This window comes from Tupaia chinensis, unplaced genomic scaffold, assembly GCF_000334495.1.
Source record: "Tupaia chinensis unplaced genomic scaffold, TupChi_1.0 Scaffold000394_1, whole genome shotgun sequence".
In the NCBI taxonomy this organism is placed as follows: Eukaryota; Metazoa; Chordata; class Mammalia; order Scandentia; family Tupaiidae; genus Tupaia; species Tupaia belangeri.
In genome coordinates, this window is record NW_006159896.1 from 2,053,654 (window position 1) to 2,071,010 (window position 17,357).

At 49.6% G+C, this 17,357-nt stretch overlaps 1 protein-coding gene across 3 annotated transcripts in view; it reads right to left on the bottom strand.

The window, feature by feature from the left end:
• The window catches only part of STXBP1 (syntaxin binding protein 1), a 74,317-nt gene that overhangs the window by 23,344 nt on the left and 33,616 nt on the right, over nt 1-17,357 (bottom strand). For all 3 annotated transcript variants that reach the window (XM_027774036.1, XM_006154081.3, XM_014590013.2), the window contains exons 2-10: nt 15,549-15,598; nt 12,204-12,285; nt 8,711-8,787; nt 7,360-7,438; nt 5,853-5,956; nt 4,125-4,273; nt 2,100-2,184; nt 1,355-1,485; nt 437-544 (exon numbers count right to left, since the gene is read on the bottom strand). In XM_027774036.1, the coding sequence (XP_027629837.1) occupies nt 437-544; nt 1,355-1,485; nt 2,100-2,184; nt 4,125-4,273; nt 5,853-5,956; nt 7,360-7,438; nt 8,711-8,787; nt 12,204-12,285; nt 15,549-15,593 (860 nt within the window). In that variant the 5' untranslated portion in view covers nt 15,594-15,598. The remainder of the gene's footprint in view (nt 1-436; nt 545-1,354; nt 1,486-2,099; nt 2,185-4,124; nt 4,274-5,852; nt 5,957-7,359; nt 7,439-8,710; nt 8,788-12,203; nt 12,286-15,548; nt 15,599-17,357) is intronic.

Here is a 17,357-nt window from a genome sequence, read left to right on the forward strand (position 1 = left end):
TTGATATTTACAGTTTACAGGCCTTATAACAATGTTTAAATATTAGGACAGTTTTCGGAGCCAAGGGCAGGTCAGTATGTAGACAGCAGCTCTGCTGAGAAGCTGCAGGTGAAGGGGAGACTGCATGCCAGCCCTGTGAACGAAGGGTGCGCCGTCAGAGTGGCGTCCGATCTCCACTGGGATGAGCTGGTTTTAAACATTTGATGTTTATAAAGCACTGTGCTGAGAGAGCTACAAAAGCCCTCCCAGAATCCCACAGGCCGCCTTCACAGAGACCCACGAGGCCCAGAGAACAGGAGGCGTTCCCATTACCGGGTGGCAGGTGGCCACCTCTGCGCTGGCAGCCCGATCACCCGCGGGAGCTGGAGTGCACCGTCACCGGCAGCAGTGGGGAAGAGGGAGGAGCAGCCGGGACGGCGGCGGACGGGGCGCTTACTGGGACACCTCCGCGATGTGCTTGTGGCGCAGCGCGATCCACAGGTCGTCATCCTCGTCCAGGAGCACTTCCTTTACCCGCGCCTCGCCGATGCCACTCGTCTCGTACCTGGAGAAGGGGCGGGCTCAGGCGGAGCACTCTGCTCCCACAGCGCTCGTCGGCACCCCGGGTTATAACAAGAGCCCACAGTCCTCGCTGCCAGGTGCGCGCACACCTGATGTGCCAGCCAGGCCTGCTGCAGCAGCGCCCCCATGGTGCAGTGCCCCGGGCAGAGGGAGACCCGAAGTTCTAACCAGCCAGCCAGCTTTGTTTCAAAGTCATCAGGCTTGGCTGGTACATGCTCACCCGAGCCACCTGGTATAGGGCACCGGGTCAGGTCACACGTGGGTTTGGAGTTACTTATGGGGGAGATACACAGATCTTAACTGAGCCTCTCTGGGGAGGAACTGGGCCACCATCCGAATGTGTGGCACCTAAGTGGCACCAGCAGCTGCCTGAGACAGGCCCTTGGCATACGGTGATGCCGTCACCAGGAACAGCTGGAGGACGCACGGACTACAGTACCAAAGAGAAGAGGGGGCTCACTCCTATTTTTTTTTCTTTTTCTTTTTTAGGTTTTTGCCATAGGGCATGTGCACTTGCTGGAGGGAGAGAGAGGGAGAGTGAGAAATCACCCCCCGGGGGGATGGTCACACTGCAAACCCTTCTCCTCTGCTCTCTCAAGATTTTTTGCACACTTGCGCCCTGAGTGATTTTCAAGCCACCAGGTCTGGGACTTGAACTATGGTCGGCCTTGTGTGAGTCCAGCACCTTAACCACTATACCACCTGCTGGCCCTTACACTAGTCTTCTAAGTTAGAGGCACCTGAGGTTCCATGCAAAGCCACAGTGGCTCTGGGTCTGTCCTGCCACACTCACTTATACACATCATTTTCAATAGGCAGCAGGTCATAGCTCATTGCCTGGAAGGTCAGTTCATGAAGCACAGGGGAGCTGGGGTCAAAGCCACGATCCAGGATCAGGAGCTGGGAGCGCGCCTTGTCTGGGCCCTGGAAGGGAAGAGGGAGATGCTTCATGAGCCACGCAGACAACTCCAGCTCCTCCAACCAGCAGAGCCTGTCTCATGGCGGGCACAGCCGGAAGCCAATGGGGAGGTTCACTAAGATAGCACCAACAGTCCCCGTGCTGCAAGGCGAGAACGCCAGTGAACACGGGCAGACTCCACTGCTTTCATCTCACGGTGAGTGTCCTTCCAAAAGACCTGAAGCTGTGGCTACGGGCTGCGATGAGTTCAGCGGGGGTGCTGCCTGGGTTCAACACAACTGGGGAGACTGGCCAGCCAGCGTGCCTGAGACTGAGGGGTTCTCTTTAAGCCACAGTGGTGAGGGGAAGGCAGTGCCGACTGCCGGAGCCTCTACCCGTGGAAACAGCACCTGGGACTGCACACGCACGGGACATGTAGAAATGAGGTCGGAGACTACCAAGGTGGTGTTAAACTACTGGGGCTTCCCCAGGACACAGGGTGCTCAGCGCTGGCACCAGGAACAAGTTGGTCACCCTGGCTACTGGCCACCTCTGGAAGAATGGTCCTCACCCAGGCTCTGTGACCAAGAGCTGTCCCAGGGACCGTCACACACACACTGTGGCCAGCGTCCAGACTCACCTCCCCCATCGTTGGGTCATCAGCTTTATAGGCGTCGAGCTTGTCCTGGATTAGCTGAGCCAGCAAGGCATTGTCCTTGTACTCCCTGACAAAGGAGGAGCGACAAGGTGAACCACCGTGTCCCCAGATGCAGATGCCGACTGCCAGGGAAGGAGCAGGACAGGGCAGGGAGGGTCAGGGAGAGGTGCGTGCTGACAGCCCTGGCTCTTTATAGTGAGAAGGTATTCGTGTGTTACATGTGTAATTAAAACAGAGACGTAAAATACTTACTAGTTCAGTGCCTAGAACATAAATGATTTCCTTGTTTCTTTTCTTTACCTAAAGGGAAAGTCTTCCCAAGCAGCTTCATGGAAACAGCCACAGTCCACAGTGGGCCCTGACCATGGCTCCTTCTCCCGGCCCAGGCTGTCTGAGCCTGCCCACCTGACTCTCGCTGTCCTTCGTCCGTGTTCCCTTGGGCCCCGTCTGGTTTGGCTGGCGGGTGTCGTTGGTCGGCACAGCCAGAGTGATGTAAGAACCTCTGAACCCTTTCCCTTGACTGAGTCTGAGGGCACTTCCTGGGTGCTCTGGCTTCCTGGGGTGTCGCTGCTGCCACCACCTCACCAGCCTCCCCACGGCAACAGCCTGGGCTCCCACTGTTGTGGGAACTGCAGCCTCACCCCATTTCTTAACTACCCCCAGGCTTTTGCTAGTGAGTACCAATGATGGAGAGAAGCTAGGCGCTGGGGCAGCAACCAGGGAGGGTCTGCCTGTGGCCACAGGTTCCCGCAGACATCGACGTGACGAGGACAGGGGCAGTGCACAATCCTGGGCCCCAGCGCACCCAGGTGCCTGGCTCACGGCCTCCTTCCTGCCCCGCCCACACTCTGCCAGCAGTCTCTGGCTGTATGGAGTCTGCCTCTGCATGTCCGGATTCTGTCCAAGTCCAGGCCCTCGGCCTCTCCACAGAGAAGCCTCCAGAGGACTGGCTTCTCCTTGCCCTCACCCCTGCTCACTCTCCCCCTTCCTGCTCACAGAGCACTGCAGTCACCCCCCCCACCCGTCCAGACCCCCCGGTGGCTTCCCAGTGCTAACTGCTGAAGGACATAACCCTGAACCTGGCATGCAAGGCCGCCGGGGGCAGCCCCCTCCACCCTGCTGCCCTCACTACTGGTCCTCCTTGAACTTGCCCGTTTTCCCAGCTCTGGGCTTTGGCTTAGACAGGCAGTGTCAACTCTGCAAAGGCCGCCCTTGCCTCCCTCACTCTGGCTACTGCAATCTGAACCTGTCTTTCAAGGCCCAGATAAGTACCACCTCTGGTCTGAAGTTCTTCAACCTCGGCTGCAAAGGCCCTCTCCCTTCTTTAAATGTCCTAAGCACGTGGTCTGTGCCATCTGAAGGCACTCACGTCACGTGGTCTGTGTTGTATGTGTGCGTATCTCCCCCCGCCCGGGTCAGAGGCTCACAAAGGCAGGGGATGCATCTTCAGCTTTAAGTCTCTCCACCACCCAGCACAGAGCAGGGACGTGATGAGCGAAGGACTTCATAAAATGCAAAGAATAAGTCCTTTGGAGAAGTACTCTCTTTGTATTTTATCATATTCTGAGATACTACCTCTTATCAAAGATGAAATCTGCTTTTAGAGGTGAGAAATAGATGAATAATTGGAGGAAACTTGGGCTAAAGTGATATAGGGGTTCACATTTTAGTTATTCAAGAACTAAAGGTATATATTATATACTATATTCGTATTATATACTGTTAATATTATAGTTTAATATATTGCTTGTACCGATATTTGCTAGTTAACATATTATGCATAAATGTGTAAAACATACAAATAGACATTCTATATTAACATTAATATATAGCATATACAATATATTTTATGTTCTTTTTTGTATCTAGTAGGACATTTCACAATAATATTTAAAAGATAACAAAACTAATGGAAGAGTCATTTTAATGAGAGACTCTCAGACCTGGACCCTCTTGAACCGCCTGCTGGGGGAACACGAAGGACAGGGAAGAGTCGGGCGGACTCACCCCCGGTACCGCACGGCGGGGTACTCCTTCAGGGTGGCGCACAGAGTCGCGATCTGCTCCGCCAGGCGCTCCAGGATGGGATTCTTCATCTGTGCCTTGTGGGGGCTGTAGAAGCTTTGGAAAGAATCCGCAGAGTCCAAGGAATACACCTGCGGGGAGCAGAACACTGACGGCGTTGGCGCCGCGATCGACCCGGTGGGTCCGTGCCCCAGCTTCCCGTCTACCGTCTAAATCCGTGCTGGTGCCTTCCATGTGCCTGGGGACCACCAGTGACCCAAACAGCCCTGTCCTCAAGGAGGCCGATGACAGAGGTGAGAGACCGGTGCTGAGAAAGGGTAGGCAGGAGAAAGCGCCAGAGCGGGCCATGAGCGCCCCGAGAACTGGACTGGGAGACGGGGCTTGCGGAGAAGGTGACCTCTGAGCAGGGCTGCGACAGAGGTGAGGCGCGTATCATTTACCACCAGAAGGGGACGTCCAAGTGGCAGGTACAGGTAGCATCAGGGCCCTCAGGGGGCCGTGTGCCTACAGTGTCCGAGGAACGTGAAGAGGCCAGGAGGGGTGCAGCCAAGGCGGCCAGCATCCCTCCAAGCCCTGTGGGTTAGTTTCAATAGGTGAGGGACAAGCTAGAAATCCTGCCGTCACTGTGGCAAATACGGAGCAATTTATAGATTTAATAACACCCTAACCTCATGCAGTAGTATGGCCTAAGGATTTTTTTTCCTCTGGGAGAGTCTGGAAGTTTAAAATTCCCCCTTAAACTACTGAGTCTACTAGCTGTCGGTACTATCGCAAATTCTCACTTACGCAAACTGCCTCGATCTTCTAGTGAACCTGATTTCTTTTTTTTTTTTTTACAGTTTACCACTTTCTTAAAATTTCTGAAACATAATATGGTTAAATATGCTAGAGCTAGAGTCTATCCAACGCAAGTGGTAAAGGGACTCAGAAATAGAAAACCCTGCCTTCAAGTAGGACACATCCTTTATGCCAGGGAAGGAGAGGAACAGTCTTTAAATGCTCCCTGTAAATCTTTTCCACTCCTCCTAATGGAAGAACAAGTGTCTAGAAGCCGATCTATAAAGACCCAGTGTTTCACAATCATCTTTTATCTCCACAAAATACATGAAAGTCTTGTTTGTGTGCTGTTGTTGTCCACTGGAATACATTTAACGCGTCTTAAATACTAAGATAAATTTTGCACAGTCTCTCACGGACTGCTTCACTGGGACTGGTTTAACAATTTTGGTTTTTGCCCAAGGGGAGCTGTTTGCTGTCATGGCCTTTGGCACCTAAAGTGTTAAAGGCTAATGACGAAGGCCACCATCTGTTCTCACAGCACATGAGAGCTGAGGTTATCTCCACATAAAACAGTCTCCACAGCAGGGCAGCAGATGGGATGCTCGGATTCCCTCCCCTCCTCTCCTTCCACGCTCTGTGGAATGGCTACTGTTTGGTTATTCAAGCAATCAGCTGACAGGAGTGAGTACCCTGAGCCCCGAGCGAGATGAACTCACACAAAGAAAGGCACAGTGGCTGACCAAAGACAAATAGCTGGGGAGCACGGGGAGGGCACTGGCAGGTCCCTAGGGCACACCGTTCCCATTAAATAAAGATCCACAGAACGGGTCACTCAGCAGTTCTCACTCTCGCGATCACCGCCCACCGTCTCGGGGTTCCTGACAGAATGTCTGAGAACAGACCTTCCCAGCATGTGCCGCTCAGCCTCACCTGGGATTCGTATGGGAGGAACGCAATGTTGATTTCCGTCAGTGTCTTAATGACTTTGGCTGCTCGGGACTTCACCAGCTCATTAAACAGGGCATCTGGGCAAGCTGCAAGAATGACGAGAGATAGGTGACGTTTCTGTCCATTCAGTAAGCTGTACAGGTCCAAGGGATTCTTGGTCTTACTAGAATTTTTAAAAACGTAACTAGATGGTTCATCCCAACCTAAAAACCGAATACCTCTAGGGTGTAAGAGGAATGTAAAACCACCTGCAAAGGCCTCAGCATGGACAGAGAAACAAATGGCAACAAAGGTGGAGCTACTGGGCTCAACTAAAATCTGTTTTCCAATACCAAGAAAAGGAAGAAAAAGAAGAGATTGATAAAGGATGAGGAATAGGCCTTGAATATAGAACTCCATACACCAAACAGGTCAGCAATAAAGAAAAGCCCTGGGAAATGTAATTTCCCCTCGCTCTCAAAGCTGCCCAGGGGCACAGGGGCCACATGGGGGGACCATGATTTCTAGTGACTCCAAGCAAACGGCTTCAGGTCACAGGACTGCGCTGGTTCATTATGACTACTGCTGCCCACCTGCTCCGTGACTCATTAAATACTACAAACTGGTCCTCTGCTATGCCCTTTCCATTTTCTCAGTGGTGAGCTTTTTTGAGGGGTCTCCTCAGAGACAACACTGGATGAATTCTTATTGTTTTGTACTCCGTGGCTAGCCAGGTCTACCTGTCCCTCTGCTTCTCCATTAGGATTCATGCCCATCTCCCACGAAGGGCTGCCCCATAGCATAGCAGTTAAACTCCATGCCTAGGGAGCCGGATCTCATATGGCTGATCACAGTTTGAATCCCAGCCCTAGCAGCTTGCAAGACATACCAAGTGCGTGTGCATGCATGCCCCAAATCATGACCGGACGAGAGAATGGAGGAGAAAGGGTCGGGGTGTGACTGCGCCCCACCGGGTGGGGATGCTTTCTCTCTTTCTTTGATGAACATATGCACTCTCTACCAATAAAAAAAAAAATGTTGCCTCTTAAAAAAAATAGAAAAGAACTCCGACGAAATAAGAAAATGAATTCCAGGGCCACGATGCAGGTTCTATCTAAAACAAAGGGCACTCTGGAATTGGAATGTCTTCATAGTAGAAAACCCATGGAAATACACTAGAGTTGACCATGGCAGCTGGATGTCTGTGTGGAGAAACACCAAGGCTCGCCTCAGGAAGACTCTCCCCAGCCCTAAGCCCGCCAAGTCTTTAGGAGAGGTGCTTGCTGTGCTATTTTTCATCAGGAAGGACTGCATGATCTAGCAGGTTTGTATTTCTGTGAGTTTATTTTTGTCTCTTATGTAATTTATCTCCTGAAAAGAAAATAAAAGATCAGGACAAGCGTGGCAGCAGCCAGCCCACTTCCCGTGGACCTGCCGCGGTCGTGACTCAGCCGAGCTGTGCGGCTATGGTACCCGGGCTGGCATGGGCGGAGCTCCCGGCTCTACTTACAGTCAGTGAAGAAGACGTGTGCAGCCCGGTACTTAGCAGTCGGGGGGTCCTTAAAGTCACTGATGAGAGAGTGGACGGACTAGACAGAGAGAAGAGGAAACACGATCCAATCTGAGAAGCAGACGACCTATATCCCGACAGAGTTAACCCAAGTGGGCTTCCAGCTACTCCCACACAATAGCAGGGGATTCTGCTGTATAATTCTAACACTCATACTCGGCCATAACTGAGTCCTGAGGCCTTCCAATTAGCATCATTTCAGAGTGTAGATGAACAAAGTCCTTCTACATGGGTTCCTAAGAAGACCCACAACAAAAGAAAACTGGTCAGAAACCGTCCAAGAGAGGCTGGTAGGTGGGATGATGGTTAAGAGCACTGACTCCCACATGGCTGACCGTGGTTCGAGTCCCAGACCTGGAGGCTTACTTTCTCACTTTCCTTCTCTCACTCTGTGCCTCTCTGGTCAAATTAAAAATAAATAAATAAATAATTAAAGTTAAATTAAAAAAAGATCTTTAAAAGAAAAAAAAAGAAAAGAAAAAGAAACCTTCCAGGAGAGTTACAGTGACGAAGGCAGGTAATTTAGTAGCACCTGCAGAAACTTGTCTGTGAATCGTTTTTCAAAAGGAAGAAGAAAGTGTGACAACTGGGGGAAATTTATATTGATTAAGGGACCCAGGACAACTTTTACCCAAAGGAAGGAGGTAGATGTTGTTTAAAGGCTGATTTCTTTTTTCTTTTCTTTTCTTTCTTTCTTTTTTTTTTTTTGTAGAGAGGTTTTTGCTATTAGATATGTGCATTCGTCAGAGAGACAGAAAGTGAGAAATGACCCCCCCCCCCAGAGGGGATGGCCATGCCGCAATCCCTTCTCCTTCGTTGTCCTCTCAGGATTTTCGGCACATATGCACATGCACCCAGCATGAGTTTTAAGCCGCCGGGGCCAGGACTCGAACCACACGGTTGACTACATGGAAGTCCAGTGACATAACCATTACACCATCTGCTGATCCCTGTTTAAAGGCTGATTTGAACCAGCCTCCCCTGCAGCATAAAGTGTGGAGGTGGACTGCTAATTGCAGTGGCTCTCCGACCTGCACAGGGAGTGCACAGGGGAAACTAGACAGCCCAGAGCCCGGAAGGCCAGCTCTACCTTGCAGCTGTTGTGGTTGGAAGGCTTAATACAACCCTCACTTCTCACTGCAGTCACCCCCACCTCACTGCTAGGCTGTGTGCTTAAACAGAGCAGTGTGTTAAATGCATGCTTAACCTAGAAATGTCAGGCACCCGTGCCACACAGATCCCACGCCAGTGCGCCCAGCCTTAGCCGAAGCTCGGCCCCGGCAGAGTTTACCTTCTCAGACGGAGTAATGAGATACACGGCCTCCAGGCTGGGGAGAGGCTCCCGGCGCTTGTTGATATCTTCCACAACTAGACAACAAAACAGCCATGGGAGTTAGAAGACACGGTAAGTGGTTATAAAGCTAGACGCGAGGTAGACAGGCCACCTTCAGCTGGCCGACCAGGTCCACAGTGGGGCTGGGGAGAATCACTCACCCCTTCCTTGCAGTTACCGCCTGCCTTAGAGTGAACTCCACTGCCTCGCTGTGTTCAAGGTGCTAGAAACCTGCAGCCGCGTTGTGCCAAATACTCCCCACATCCCATTCTAGTTCAAGTGAATTCTTGGATCTGTTCTGCGCGGAAACCACAAATACTCCCCCATGCAGTCAAGAATGGTTCCTGTGCCTCTCTCTTCCTTCAGCCTTTTCTCATCTTTCCGAAACAATTCCGGCCCCTTCGGCATGTCCACATTGGGTTTATTTATCAACAGCTGGGTTGTTTCATCATTTCCTCTGCATAGTGAGTGAAGACATTCCAAACACATCCCCTCTATAAGCTGCTCCTCTCATGTATTCCAGGATTAAACATGGTATTTTGTTAAACAAACAAACAAAAACTACAGGCTTTTGGTTTGCTGGTTTCCTTCAAAGTTATTTCAGCCATTTCACCCAGACAGAACAGCTTTGGGGAGAAGCATCTTCCCAGTCACCCAATAAAGCTCAGGATGCACGACCTGGCTGCTCTGCCCTCTGCCCCGCCTGGGCGCACTCGTCCTGTGCAGTTAATGCAGTCAATGCAAGCGTCCCTTTCCAAGTCTCACTTGTAACGTTTATAAAGACTTTCACCCCAAGTAACATTCACATCATACCAAGTAATACCATCTACTTTACCAGTGTCTTTTCATTTCATAGGCCACTAACACTTCCCCCCAAAAGGTTTTTGGGGCTACAACACAGGGTTGCTGACATTTTAATTGTGCTAAGTAAGGACATCTGGAAATCTGAGGAAGGCAACGGATAAGGTCCAACATCAAGGATTCCAGAGATACTAGCATGAGCATGGTCTGGAAGCATCAAGACAACCAGCAGCAGGAGGGATGCCTGTGGGACGCTGGGGGTGTGCAGAGGGAAGCAGGGCAGTGCTGCTGCTCCTTTATTAAAAGCTTATGTGCAGGACCAGCAGGTGGCATGGTGGCTGGTTAAAGTGCTGGACACTCGCACATGGACCACAGTTCAAGTCCCGGACCTGGTGGCTTTCTTTCTCATTCCCTCCCCCCTTCTCTCTCAGTGTATCTCTCTGGTCAAATGAAAAAAAAAAAAAAAAAAAAAAGAGTAAATTAAAAATTAAAAAAAGAATAAAAGCTTATTTGCTCCTTTTGGCTTTTTCCCCCTGAACTCCCCCCCCAGTTTACTGTGTTCATTCTCTGTCTTCCTAATAAGGATGTGTTGCAGGATGGCTTCTGTGATGACGTCCAGGTTCTTGGTGTTTCTGACAGAGAATTAAACAAAACACGCAAATAGTGCAAAGAAAAGGTAGTTTATTAAGTAAAAGTACACTCCTGAGAGGTAGGAGCGGGCCTGAGCAGAGAAAGAGTGGCTCAAGAGGTCTCCCCTTAACTTTTATGTTTTTATTTTTGGCTTTGACAGAAAAAAATAGTTTTAGAATTTCAACACAGAACATAATTTCGTAAGCTGAAATAGGGGCACACCTCACTTTAACCGCCATGGGTCCCAGCACGGCGGCATAGGCAGTAGGGTGCTACTGTGGATGCTGCGGCCACTGGGAAGCCTGGGTTAGGATCCTGCACCAACCAAACAGGACAGGTGAGGAAGAACGTGCCGGTAATCCTAGTTACGGAGGCCGGGCCAGAGGGTGGTAATGAGTGACAAGACCCTGTCAAAAACACCTAGCTCTTTTCTTTCTCTCTGCCTGTCTCCATCCCTCCTCTCTCACAAAAAGGGGGAAAACCAACAAGCAAGCAAGCCTGACTCAGATCACCGAAGGACATATAAACTGAAAGGAGCTTTGCAACAGGTACGTTCTGCCAAACACGGACTTCTTTGTTCAAAATAACCTCAGAACAGATCGTTTTTCAATCAATGGTGTTTCAAAGATGAAAATACATGACCCCTCTTAAAAGACATCCCAAGGAAGTTTAGAGCTGCACACCAGCTCTAACTAGAATAGAGCTGAACAGAGCTGAATGGAACTCTGAGCAGGGACCAGGAGGTCTGAGACCTAAGTCTCAGTAGCTAGTGACCCTGAGTCTCAGCAGGTGACATTAACTTAAAAAAATCCCAAAACCGGGGCCTGTAGGTGGCATGGTGGTTAAAGCACTGGACTCCCATTTGGCTGACTGTGGTTCAAGTCCTGGACCTAGTGGCTTGCTTTCCTTTTCTCTGTCTCTCTCTAGTCAAATAAAAACTAATAATAATAGTAATAATAAATAAAATAAAATGAATAATTCTTAAAAAAAAAAAAAGTCCACACATTCTAAGGAGCGAATAAGATAGAAGCATACAAATAACTATGACGCCAGTGTCTATATCAGCACCATCCCAGACAGGAACAGCTCCGTGGAAGTAGCCTGGCCCTCCTTACCCCCGCCGCCCTCATCACAGCGTCCTCTCTCTCCACAGTGACCTTTGACTCGTGAGTTTCCACGTATCTGCATTCCAAAGCAGTAGCGCTCAGTTCTGCCTGGTTTGGGACTTTATGTAAATGAAAGTGTCCTGCACGTACTCCTTAGCATCCCGCTGCTTTTGCTCAATGATGTATTTACGGGTTTGTCCCTGTGACGTGATACTCAGGGTTCACCCACTGGACGGCTGCTCGGACTGCACTGTGCACCTGCACCACCGCTCACTGACCCAGCCTACCCTCGGGGACGTTTCCGTTGTTTTCCACTGAGGCTCCTACAAACGACACTGAGAACGTTCCTGCACGTGGATCCCGGGCACACACACCTGAGGCTGTCCAGGGCACACACCTAGGTGTGGACCTGCCGACTCCCAGACAAGCGTAACTTCCATTGCACTAGCCGCTGCTGAGTGTTTTATCCCATCACACAGCAGAGAGGAGCTCCTGTTTCCTACACCCTCGACATCCCTGGGCATGCAGTTTAAGTATTCCAATCTGGTGAGTCCCAAGCGGCGTCTCACTCTGGTTTGAATCACATCTCCCTGACCGCTAAGGAACGTGGGCATCTTCACACAGCTGTGGACCATTTGGATTTCTTCCTCTGTTGCCATCTGCTCATCTTTTTCTCTACTGGGTAGGCTGCCTTTCCTTGACTTAACCTTTTATTAACAAGATATTTATTGAGTAGTTAGCATTGGATGAGGCGCCAGGGATTCACTGGTGAACAGCATAGCCGTCGGTCTCTCTCAGGGCTCCCAGTCTTACCACACAGGTTGCGGGGAGAATCTAGAGGCAGGTGAGACAGTACTGACTAGGGAAGAGGGCAGGCCGCGAGAGAAGGCGCGAGGAGACAGGGCTGTGCTCACTTGTGATGCCCTCGGTCATGATGTCCGTCATCTTGCAGCAGGAGGACAGCATCCTCATGCTCAGCTGGTCCACCACCAACACCTGCAAGGAACGGGAGCCCATGGCTGCGTGGTCGCTGCGCTTCACACCTGCTTATCGCATCAGACATTGAAACGCACACGAGAAACGCAGAGCACCGAGGAAGCGATGTTTCCTACGGACCCGCAGACTTCCGTCCCCCTCGCCCAAACCCAACCTAGAATGCATTTCCTCTCACATGACTTAGTCTTAGAAAACGTTTTTAAAATTTTTCCCAGAGGGCGTGTATGTTAGCCAGAGAGAGGCAGAAGGGAAGGGGGAAAGTGAGAAAGCACCACCCGTGAGAGACGGTCATGCCACAATTCCTTCTCCTCCACCTACCCTCGTTCAGGACTTTGGGTGCACGCGCGCACACACTCGTACCTGGTGTGTTTTTCAAGCTGCTGTGTCTGGGACTTTAATTGCAAAGTCCGCCACTTCGGGATCCAGCCACCTTAACCACCACGTCACAGGCTGGCTTGATTTTTAAAACTTTAAAACTTAACTTTTATTTTCCAAGATAAAGAAAATAAGTACTCATAAAATGCACCCAAAAAAAAGGGAAAAATCATCAATTGCACCAGCTTTCAGGGATGATCCTATTGGTGAGCTTGTTTTCAGGGCATAAACTTGTTTCCAGAGCAGAGGGAATGCTAGGGCCCACTCATACGGTACAGCACTGAGGGCTCTGTGCAGACATCAGGCCGGTGTACCTCCTCCAGCACACACATCACTGGGGTCAGTGCAAAGAACAAGAGCACGCCTGTCCTGGTGTAAGTTACACCTGCAACTTCAGCCTCCCTTTCCCATTTCCATTCAGCTCACAGTGCAGAAGGAAGCTGGCACCTGGAACTGCTATGCCTCTTCTCCTCCTTTAATGACGTAAGTCAAGAGAGAGAACAGGGAGCTGCACGCATAGGCCGACGGTGCGGGCCAGAGCTTTCTGCAGCAGCAGAAGGGCCAATTATAGCTCTCCCTTGGAATCCTGTGGCGGCTGCTCAGGAACTCCCGCAGACACTAACATCGCAGGTGCTCAAGGCCCTTACATAAAAGTGTGTGGTATTTGCACATCACCTGCGCATATCCTCCTGTGTATTTCAGATCATCTCTAGATTGCGTATACTGTCTAATGCAATGAACTGGGTTGTGGGGAAAGTTGTGATGCATTTTTGCACAGAAAAACATAGAAAAAACATGACGTTCCCAACAACCTAATAAATGCTATGTAAATGGCTGTTATACCATATTGTTTAGGGAATAATGACAAGAAAAAAATGTCTGTGGCCCGTCCATGGCACAGTGGTGGGAAAAGCTGGATTCCACAGGGTAACCATGGTTTGACTCCCTGGTCTAGTCAGCCTGACACACACTGGCCCATGCGTGAGTGCTCTATATCTGAGGGAACAGAGGACTAAAGGAAGGGGCTGTGGTGTGACCAGACCCTCTGGTGGGTGCCCTTCTCTCTCTCTCTCTCTCTCTCTCTTACATGCACATCTGCTCCATCATGAATAAGAGGAAAAACTGATTTTTTAAAAAGCTTGTACATGTTCAGTAGATGCAACCAATGTTTTTTTCTTAATATCTTGATCCATGATTGGTTGAATCCACAGGTACAGAACACAGAAATGCAGAGGGCCAACTGGAATTCTCATTTTACGAGGCAGCCTCCACAGGTGAGTATGAAATTCGTCCGTCTACACATCCGTTACCGACCAGAGGGTAGGAGAGAAGGATAGACACAGAAGGGCATCCCCACCCAACAGCCCTGCCTTCCAGGTAGTGGGTGACGGCTGGCACACCCTGATGTCACCAAGCCAAGGGCAAGACCTCAAAGGCTCCTATGCCAATCAGCTCTGTCGTTCCCAGGCCCAGTGGAATTGGAAATACGTAGGCAGGAAAAACCGTGGTCAAGAACGGTTGGTACTGGGGCCAACAGGAGCTGTGGTAGTTAAGGGCACTGGATTCCCACAAGGCTGACCACAGTTTGAGCCCTGGACCAGGCAGCTTGCTTCTTTCTCACTCTCTCTCTGTCCTTCTCTGGTCAAATATAAATAAATTTTTTAAAAGTTAAATAAAATAATTCTTAAAAAGAATGTTTGATATGGAACTAGTCCTACGGCCTAGTGGTTAAAGGAACTAGATCTCACATAGCAGACTGGCAGTTCGAGTCCCAGCCTTGGCTTGAAAAACAAGCTGGGTGTGTGTCCACAATCCTGATGCAATGGAGAGATGGGGAGAGAACTGCAGCAGGACTATGCCCACTTTGGGGGGGTTGCTTTCTCTGTCCCCTAATCCCCACTTCTCTCTGGTTAGTGCACATGCTCTCTGGCTTATAATGGGAAGAAAAAGGCTGGAATAAATCCTTCAACAATACTAGAAGTCCAATTAAAACCATATCCTCTGCTGGCCAGTTTGATGCTCAGCCTCAGACAACCAAGTGGCTATTAAATTGCTGACTCCATGCAGGGAAAATGGCAGAGGATGATGGTCCTGTATCGCGCACTCCAGGGCCTGGGCCGCCATCAACCTGACTAGCTCAGATGCTTGTTTCACCTGCTTTACAGTATCCAGCACTACGCCCGGTCTATGCGAATTAGCAAGCTCACTTCTGTCCTGCACTTACAGATACACTGGAAGAGGGCTTTCCAGACTGCTGGGGTGGTCACTAGGGCCAGAAGTCTCTTTTCCCCCTCCCAATACTTTATCTAATGGGTTCCAGGTAAGATTTAGTCTGAATCAACAATCCCACCACTAACTCCCTGATGAAGTAAGATAAGGTTTATCAGAGCCAGCCAGTGGCATGGTGGGTAAGGTGGCTGGATCCCACATGGCTGACTGTGGTTACAGACTGGTGGCTTAAAAAACACACCAGGTGGGACCACCAGGTGGCACAGTGGTTACGGCACTGGACTCCCACATGGCTGTCCACGGTTCAAGTCCTGGACCCGGTGGCTCGAAACTCATGCCAGGCACGACCGCATGCATGCCCAAAATCCCAAGAGGAGAATGGAGAAGGGACTGTGGCATGGGGGGGGTTTCTCACTCCCCCTGACCCCCATCTCTCCCCAGTGAGCAATAAACTTTATGACCAAGAGACTTCTTAAACAAGAGTGCAAAAAATGGGAGGCAACTCAGGTCACCTTTCTCCAGCTCGGGACTGCACCCTCCAGACACAGCAAAGCCTCATTCCTGCCTCGCACCCTTCCTCCAGCTGTACCCATCCTTGTTCTGGCCACATGAACTCACCTGCTCACCTGTAAGGCCATTAATTGCACTCTTGGACTCACCTTCCATTCCCCCTTCTTCTTGACCTTCTTTATCACATCATGCATGATCTCTAAAAATTAAAGAGGAAGAAAGAAAATGTAATGTAATACCAAGGATGTTAGAGGAGGTCATTTCCTCCCCTTGAGCTTTGTTCTCAAGCCAGGCAACTGGACCAACCTGTCTACTGCACCGTGAGCGACCACCATAAAGACAGTTCTCATGTCTCCTCAACACAGCGGTTCTCAAACTTCTTGGTCTTTATACTTTTAAATACTAAGGACCCCGAAGAATATCTGTTTATGTGGCTAAAAATCTATTGAAATTTACTATATCTGAAATTAAACTATATTAACAGACACAAGAATTTAAAATTCTCTCTTTTTTTGGGGGGGGAGTTTTTTGCTATAGGGTGAATGCACTCATCAGAAAGACAGAGCGAGACAGAGAGACAGAAAGTGAAAAATCACCCCCTAGGGTGGATGGCCAGGCCACAATCCCTTCTCCTCCATTCTCCTCTTGGGATCTTGGGCATGCACACCCATGTGCCCAGTATTGAGTTTAAGCCACTGGGTCTGGGACTCGAACTGCTGTTGGCTACATGGGAGTCAAGCAACGTAGCCATTACGCCATCTGCTGGTCCCTAAAGTTCTCTATTAAAAATGATATTTAGTGCTCGCTTTGGCAGCACATATACTAAGATGGTATGTATAATGGTTACATTGCTGGACTCCCACATAGTCGGCTGTGGGTAGAGTCCCAGGCCTGGCGGCTTAAAACTCATGCTGGGCACATGTGTGAGCATGCCCCAAATCCCAAGAGAATAAAGAAGGCATCATGGTGTGGCATCCCCTTGGGGGGTGATTTCTCACTTCCTGTCTCTCTGGCGAACACACTCACTTTATAGCAAAAATCTCTCTTAAAAAAAAAAACAAAACGATACATATGGTAATATCCTTGATTTAATTGTCATGAACCACATATATACTTTGTTTGTTTGTTTCGGAGAGGTTTTTTTTCCTTTTTGCTATAGGGCGTGTGCACTCTCCAGAAAGAGAGAGAGAAGCAGAAAGACAGAAAGTGAGAAATCCCCGCCCAGGGGGGATGGCAATCCCTTCTCCTCCATTCTCCTCTCGGAATCTTGGGCACGCACGCACACCCGCACGGCATGAGTTTAAGCCACCAGATCTGGGACTTGAACAGCGGTCAACTACATGGGAATCCAGCGACATAGCCATTATGCTACCTGCTGGTCCCAAAAATCCATGTTGTAAACAACAAAAATGTGCAATGATTGAATGTAAATAAGAAATCATAATTTTTTTGAAGTGGGGAAGAAAAAGAAATTAAGCTGAGGTTTAAAAATATTAATTTATGGGGCCATCGGTTGGCATAGTGGTTGGGGCACTGGATTCCCACATGGCCAACTGTGGTTCAAATCCTGGACCTGGCAACTTGCTTTCTCACTTTCCTTCTCTCTCTCTCTCTGTCCCTCTCTGGTCATATTAAAATTAATAAATAAATATAAAGTTAAATAAAATAATTCTTTAAAAAATAGTTAATACTAACAAATGGAATTAAATAAATAATTCACGTGTGCGCGCACACGGATCAACAGGTGGTATAGTCCTGGACTCCCACATGGTCTACCGCTGTTCCAGTTCCACACCTGGCAGCTTGAGAATCACTCCGGCACGTGTGCGTACATGCCCAAAATCCCAAGAGGAGAATGAAGAAAGGATTGAGGTGTGGTCATCTGCCCAGTCGGGGGTGATTTCTCACTTTTCCTTTCTCTATCTCTTTGGCAAGTGCATATACCCTATGGCAAAAAC